General features: G+C 47.4%; 1 protein-coding gene across 1 annotated transcript in view; it reads right to left on the bottom strand.

Annotated features, from left to right (window-relative positions):
- Nucleotides 1-21: 21 nt before the first annotated feature.
- Pygl (glycogen phosphorylase L) overlaps nucleotides 22-7,206 on the bottom strand; it is a 53,139-nt gene continuing 45,954 nt past the window's right edge. The window contains exons 14-20 of the mRNA XM_052738157.1: nucleotides 7,042-7,189; nucleotides 6,850-6,908; nucleotides 6,607-6,748; nucleotides 5,153-5,360; nucleotides 4,119-4,253; nucleotides 3,721-3,787; nucleotides 22-361 (exon numbers count right to left, since the gene is read on the bottom strand). Coding sequence (XP_052594117.1) covers nucleotides 194-361; nucleotides 3,721-3,787; nucleotides 4,119-4,253; nucleotides 5,153-5,360; nucleotides 6,607-6,748; nucleotides 6,850-6,908; nucleotides 7,042-7,189 — 927 coding nt within the window. The 3' untranslated portion in view covers nucleotides 22-193. The remainder of the gene's footprint in view (nucleotides 362-3,720; nucleotides 3,788-4,118; nucleotides 4,254-5,152; nucleotides 5,361-6,606; nucleotides 6,749-6,849; nucleotides 6,909-7,041; nucleotides 7,190-7,206) is intronic.

Genomic DNA, 7,206 nt, shown 5'->3' with positions numbered 1-7,206 from the left:
GTAATCCTAGCACGCCACTGATCGACAACAGGAAGTCGACATTTTATTTTTAGCTCTGGTACAGCCATACATTTTCCTTTCCCATTCCCAGAGACACTTAACTAATTATTTAATAACAAAACAGAATCAACGAAGCTATAAAAATATTCAAGTTCAATAAGAAGTCACTCCCTTTTGAGCGACGCGCCACTGTTCACTCCCCATTGATCCCCCTGCTAGACTCGTTGGACAGGGAAATCTTCAGATCCGAAGGTTCCATGTTCCAGATGTCCTTGGCGTATTCCTTGATGGTGCGATCACTGGAGAATTTCCCCGAGGCGGCTATGTTTTTGAGTACCATTGTGTTCCAGGCTTTTTGATTCTGTGAATGACATAAACACATCCAGTCCCAGGCCCGTGTGCCTGGCAAGCTTTGACAAACGTCAGGCCTAACACACTTCACAGAGGAAATCATAGGGACAAACCAGAACGATTTGTAGATGCATTGGCTCTGCTGACAGCCAGCTAGAGCAGACTACGCTTTCTTCATATTCAGGGTATATATTTCTCTTAGGGATGAAAAGGCATTTTTCATTTTAAGGGAAACCATGGGCATGGCATGGTGGTAGATGCTTGTCACCCCAGCCTTTGAGAAGCTAAGGCAAGAAGATCTCGAGTTCAAACCCAGCCTGGGCTACACAGAGAGACTCTATCTCCCAAGAGAGAGTGAGGGAGAGGGTGAGAGAGGGCGAGAAAGCGAGCGAGTGAGTGTGAGCAATAATAGTGTGAGCATGCAGAGGGGTGTGTGTGAGGGACAGGGAGAGGGAAGGGGGCAGAAAGGGGGAGAGGGACAGAGATGAGGGGGAAAGAGGGGGGAGGGAAGGAGAGAGAGGGAGGGAGAGAGAATGAAAATCTGTGGATGGGAATTCTCTAATTGGTAATCCGGCTAGGGTTCCAGTGTTTTAGCATGTAAGCCATATTTTCCATGCGTTATTACTAGGATGGAGAGATGGCTTGGTGGTTAAGAGCACCTGTTACTCTTTTCAAGGACCTGAGTTCAGTTCCCAGCACCCCTACTGAGTAGCTCAACACTGCCTGTAACTCCAGCTCCAAGGGATCTAAATACCTCTCCTGGTCCCCATGGGCACCTGCATATACTTGGCATCCACTCACATAGACACACATAAATAAAACAAAAATTAATGGAATAACCTCTCTTCTACCTAAAGGGGGAGAAAGAGACGAATATTCATTATCCATGAGAGGACGTTTGAAGAGGTTTAACCTATTGCTGGGGATGTCTTTCTGTATGCTGTAAATGTGTTGCTGATTGATTGATAAATAAAACTCTGATTGGCCAGTAGCCAGGCAGGAAGTATAGTATAGGCAAGATAAGCAGGGAGGAGAATGCTGGGAAGTGGAAGGCTGAGTCAGGAGACACTGCCAGCTGCCACCATGAGAAGCAAGATGTAAAGTACCGGTAAGCCACAAGCCATGTGACAACTTATAGATTAACAGAAATGGGTTAATTTACAATATAAGAACTAGATAACAAGAAGCCTGCCACGGCCATACAGTTTGTAAGTAATATAAGTCTCTGTGTGTTTACTTGGGTCTGAGCAGCTACAGGAGCTGGGTGGACACAGGAATACATCGGCTACAACCTATGACTCAAAAAGTTTGGAAAATAGTGACCATTGCTAACAGTGCCATGGCAGACGTGGCTGACCCACTTAGCTTCCCTTGTTCCTTTTGAAGGCCTATGCCTCATCAGGCTTGTTCTGAATCCCCACAGCTCCACCGGGGTTTCAGAACAGGGTGAACTAAGGTTTCATTCTCAATCAGAAATATTTCAAAATTTTACACTTTTGTAAAAGAATATAAAAATATATTTGATTTACAGCTTTATTTTTTTTTAGAGATCTCTATGAATTTATTGGATGTTATTCAAAGTTGTTAACACATTAGGAAAATTAAAAAAAAAAAGAATTAAACTATCATCATACCCGAAGCTATGCCAAAGTAGAGCATGGCAGCTCACTCTGGCTTAGAGACTTCTACATAAAAATAAAAACAAGCCAGGGGTGGTGACGCATACCTTTAATCCCAGCAGTTGGGGGAGGCAGGTGGATCTCTGTGAGTTCGAGGCCAGCTTGGTCTACAGAGCGAGATCCAGGACAGCCAGTGCTGTGCAAAGAAACTCTCTCAAAAAAACCAAAACACACACACACACACACACACACACACACACACACACACACACACACACACCAAAAAAAAAAAAAAACCAAAACAAAAACAAAAACAAAAACAAAAAAAAACCCCTGAAGTTCATGGTAGGCTTCCTAGCCACTCGGGTCATGTTTACTAACCCTCAGCAATTCAATTACTATAAAAAGCAGAAGCTGCAGTTCGAACTAGGAACAGGCAGGTATGAAGGAAATGCTGCTGCACACGTGATGAACGGTCTCTGGATCTGGGCTTCGCTTTACCGGAAGATTAGACATTAGATCCTCTATGTCTAACTGTCCTTGACATTAGTCCTCACCCTCATTCATGGTTTTCTCCCCTGTTCTGGTTGGTTTCTATTTCTCCAGGCAGCGGCTCTCTTTCCCCTGAGTTCCTGGGGCTGCCTGGGCTGGTCCCATCCGTGCTCAGGAAGTGGCCAGGGAGATGCCTAGCTCCAGCAACGCCTGCTTCACTGTTCACAGGCGCTGACTGGAACTTGGGTCTAGGCTCCGTCAGGAGATTCATCTGACTCTGCCTAGAAGATGAGGGCTGGCTGGAAGGCAGCACAGGCTTGGCAGGGTCTCATCTCACAACCCCAGAGGGCTGCCTCGGGTGGCTGCATGCTGCATGAGCTAACCTGGCCTGTCACCTGCCCTGAGTAAGGAATGGGAAAGAATGCTCGTGAAGCCCGCCTGGGGTCTCAGCTCAGAGCTTGCTCCTCTGGAAACCCTTCCATACTTTTTCAAGACACTCCTGGAGGGCTGTTTGACAAGGGCATAACTGCACGTGGAGACTTATTCACATAGCTCTAGTTTTTTTTTTTTTTAATAATCATATTTTCAGAGAATACCAGGTCAGTTCTTATGCAACCAAACTGTGGCTCAGTCTTGTAATAACCTTGGCAAATGTTTCAAAACATCGATGGCGAATTCTACCCACGGCCAGTCAGAATCGCTGTGGGGGAAGGGTAAGTTGTCACCTGTATCTTGAACCAGCAGCCTTGGCGACTGTGATGTGTAGTTCTGGTTAGGAAACCTGGGGTTGCAGGCTGCTTGAGGGGAGAGGGGCAGAGCTCAGCATGGAGAGGCCTCTCACACCTCTGAGGTCTGTATCCTGAGCTGCTGGGGACAGGCCTGCTACACAGTAAGTGCTCGATGAATAGAAATCACCGATGACTTTCTTTTTAAAGTAGAGCAATGAAAATGTTTACAACTGTTACTGAAATCTCAGATTCCAGTATCTGGCATAGCCCTCCCGGTGTGTCTTGTCAACAGAAAAAAAGATTTTGATCTGAACATCTACAAAGTTCTCTCACTCACTCTCTATCTCTTCTTTTTTCCTTTTGGTGGTGCAGTGGGAGGAAGTTGTCAAACTCAGAGCCTTGCATGCGCTAGACAAGAACTCTACCAAGCTTCCCTAGGGCTGATTGGTCAATGGGGCTCTGTTATTTAGATATCACACAAAGAAAACAATGAACCTTAGCAGCCTATGTGAAACCCATCCCATACTCACCATATACAGCTGGCTGACTTTTTCTTGACACTTGACATAGGCCTCGTAGTCCGCAAAGACTTTGAATCTGCATTTGTTTTTTGTATGGGTGAGGTCGGAAGAAAGACAGAACAAATTCAGGGACAGGATTCCACTTTAAATGGTCACCGTTTCGTGGTTCCCATATGCAAATATGTCTCCCATCACATGTATGTATGTGAGAGCCGAATGGATCAGCGGGAAGAGAAAAAGGACACAAGATTTGGGTCTTATTCTCAAGCTTAAACCATTTGTGGAGGGTGCCCCGCCCCCAAGCTTGTGGCAGCCAATCAGATCACAGGTCCATGAGTGGGCTGCTGCTGGTTTGAGATGCTTTTGTCCCTTTCTCATGCATCCAGTCTGACCACGGAGGAACCCACCTGTCATGATAAAACAGCATGTTGATAACATCTTTGAAGAGCTCAGGCTGAGTGGGTGAGAAGAAGCCGTTGTCAATTTGGTCAATGGCCAGCTTCAGTTCCGGAAGGGCCTCGTAATATTCTTTTGCCTCATACCTGTAGTACAGGGTGGGTGGATGGTGAGAGAAAGTCTGTGTTAGTGTGTGATGAGCAGCACACCAGATACCTCATTCACTGTAAAATACACACCAACACCAGCGTTTTTACAAATCGTTGTAGATTTCAGCATGGGTATAACACTAGATCCTAATTTATCCCCTTCCAACCGATTCATCCCTTACAATCAAAAGCATTAAGGACAGTAGACAATGAAAACTCTAGTCTGATAGAATATGGTAAGGTTTATTTTAAAGTAGACTATGGCTCTAAAGAGCGTGGTGTGAAGGGAACTAGCTGCTTTCTTTGGATCCATAAAACTTTTGGATTCATAAAAGTTGATGCTACTGCATGAAACTCACTTCTAAGGGTCAGAAAGTATATTTAACATCCTCTGAATCTCCTGGAGCTCCATTGGGTTCTTGCTTGAACTCAGGTTAAGTAAACCCAACTAGACATGAAGTGAGAACAGACGTTGTTGGGGCACACCTCTCTTTACCCTCCGTCATGTTTTGGTCCGTCACTCAGAGATCTTAAAGGAGCACCAGGTATTGGTTTATCTTACTGACAAAAACATCCAAGTAGACATTGCTTCCTCTTTTGATCAAAGAAAAAAAAAATCATGGACACAGGCAGCGGGAAGGCTCACTGAGCTGCTGTGGCTGGTAGCCATAGCAACTTGCCCACGTATCTGTCCTAAGCATCCTTTAGTTACACTGGCTGAGGAACTAAGGCTAGCTGTGGCTAGGAGGGCCTGCTTCTTCATGGGAGCTGTTCTGTCTCTACATCTCATGAGATCAGGCCTCAGTGGGATGCCTGCATGAGTGAGCAGTAAGCCCTTGGAGATAATGTCCCTTCCTGGGGGTGACCCGCTCAGCAAAGGGGAGTGGCTTTCTCACCCTTTCTTGTCTAAAGCAGCCACATCATCTACCCTCATGCCAAAGATGAACAGGTTCTCCTCCCCGGCTTCCTCGGCCATTTCCACGTTGGCCCCGTCCATAGTCCCGATGGTCAGGGCCCCGTTAAGCATGAACTTCATGTTGCCGGTCCCGGAGGCTTCCGTGCCCGCCGTGGAAATCTGCTCCGACAGATCTGTGGCTGGAATGACTGTAAGCAGGCCGTGTCAATATGCTGATTCCTTCTCTCTGGATCCTTAATTTTATGTGAGCATGGATCTAGCTGGCCTGTTGTTGATGATGAACACGTGCATACCCTGGTACTCCTTCCGTGGTATAGAAAGAGAGAGCTCACTTTCTCCTTGACCCAGGCAGCTACTGTACCCTTATGGACCTGTGTGCTTATCACTCTTTCTTGGTCTACACACTTTTAAGAGTGTCTACTGGCTCTGAGCTATAAGCTGGGCATTATCTTTTCCCCTTTCCCTTTCTGCATTTTTATTTCTTCTGCTTTGTAAAACATATTGCAACTTCTATGTCTTGGCCCATAAAATTCCCAGACCTTTCTTGAACTCTTTTTGCAAGGGACTGAATTGTTCCACTTCTTCCCTTGCTCCTTTCCCTGACTGCAGCTGAGGTGCTTTGTGCCTGGGGCTAGACATTCAGGCTCTGCCCCTTCAGCCTCCCTCATGTGCACCCAAATCAGACCTGCCTGAACCTCCAACCGCTTCACCACAGAGCTCAAGTATGAGTCGGCCTTATTCCGAGAGCTTATCTGTGGATTAGATTTGTGCTCATTTGTATTTTTAGGAACCTGGCTCCTTTCTCTTTATGCAGAGGCATTTAAGCAGTAACCCCACGGGACCCCAAAATATCACAAAGAGAAAGTGGGCTTTTACTTCTTTCCATCTGGGAAGCAGGTGGATACACGGTTGGCCCCGGCTGGTGGGTGGCTTCTCTGCCGGTATGAATTGTGAACAAAGAAAGGTCCCAGCAGTGAAGAAAGGGACACTGGCTCCCTGCCTGCTTGCCCCTGTGTGGGAACACTCTGTTTGATTCTGGAGTGCAGATCTAAGCCTCGTGCTTTGGCAGCACCATGTCTGTCCTCCTTCGCTGTCCCGCCATGAACAAATGACAGTCCTTCCTCCCATGCCGTGACGAGAACCCTCTGAGAGCTGGGGAGCTGGTGTGCTCTTTGCAAAACCTGGGCTGGCAGCTGAAAACCCTTCCTTCCATTTGCAGAAAACCCTGGTCCAACTTCAGCATCTCCACCATCCCAGGCTCCCCAGTCGTAGGGACCAGTCGCTTGCGAATGCGATCGTGTGGCAGCAACCTGGCCATCTTAGGGACCTCTACTTTGTCATCCGTCATGTCCCTAGCCCCCTGGAGTCAGTCTACCCTAATCAAGCCCAGATGCTGCCCCGCTCCTCCCCCATGCCTGGCAACGAGGACATTACCTTTCTCAGCAAGCGACACTCTGTAATTCTCCAGGAAGATGACTTTCAACTTGCTGCCCACCATGGGGTCATTGTTCACCACTTCTGCCACGGAGGTGACCAGCTTTATGATCATTTTGGCCATGTGATATCCCGGGGCAGCCTTGGGGAAGAACAGCAGTGTGGGGAGAGAACTGATGGATGAAGAAGGTGTGTAGCAAGAGGTTAGACCCCTTACGTCCCCACGACATCCAGCCAACTTACTTTGCCACCGATTATGACTGTCCTTGGCACGAACAACTTCTTAGGGTCTTTCTTGATGCCTTCAAAAGACAGAGATAGAGACGGAATGAACGGTGGCTGCTGTGGAGGGACAGGGACCCACCTGGAGACTGCTGCTTCCACCCCCGGAAGGGGTTACGGGGAGCGGGGGTGGTGAGCTCCAGGGACACTCACGATTGTACATGGTGATCACGTGCAGGCAGTTCAAGAGCTGCCGTTTGTACTCGTGGATCCGTTTCACGTGGACGTCAAACATGGAGGAGGGGTTGATCTTCACCTTGTACTCCTTCTCCAGGAACTGGGAGAACTTCAGCTTATTTTCCTGTGGAGCATGAACAG

The sequence above is a fragment of the Peromyscus californicus genome, unplaced genomic scaffold (genome assembly GCF_007827085.1).
Source record: "Peromyscus californicus insignis strain IS unplaced genomic scaffold, ASM782708v3 Scaffold_15__1_contigs__length_86483966, whole genome shotgun sequence".
In the NCBI taxonomy this organism is placed as follows: domain Eukaryota; kingdom Metazoa; phylum Chordata; class Mammalia; order Rodentia; family Cricetidae; genus Peromyscus; species Peromyscus californicus.
This window is presented reverse-complemented; position numbering and strand designations above follow the sequence as displayed.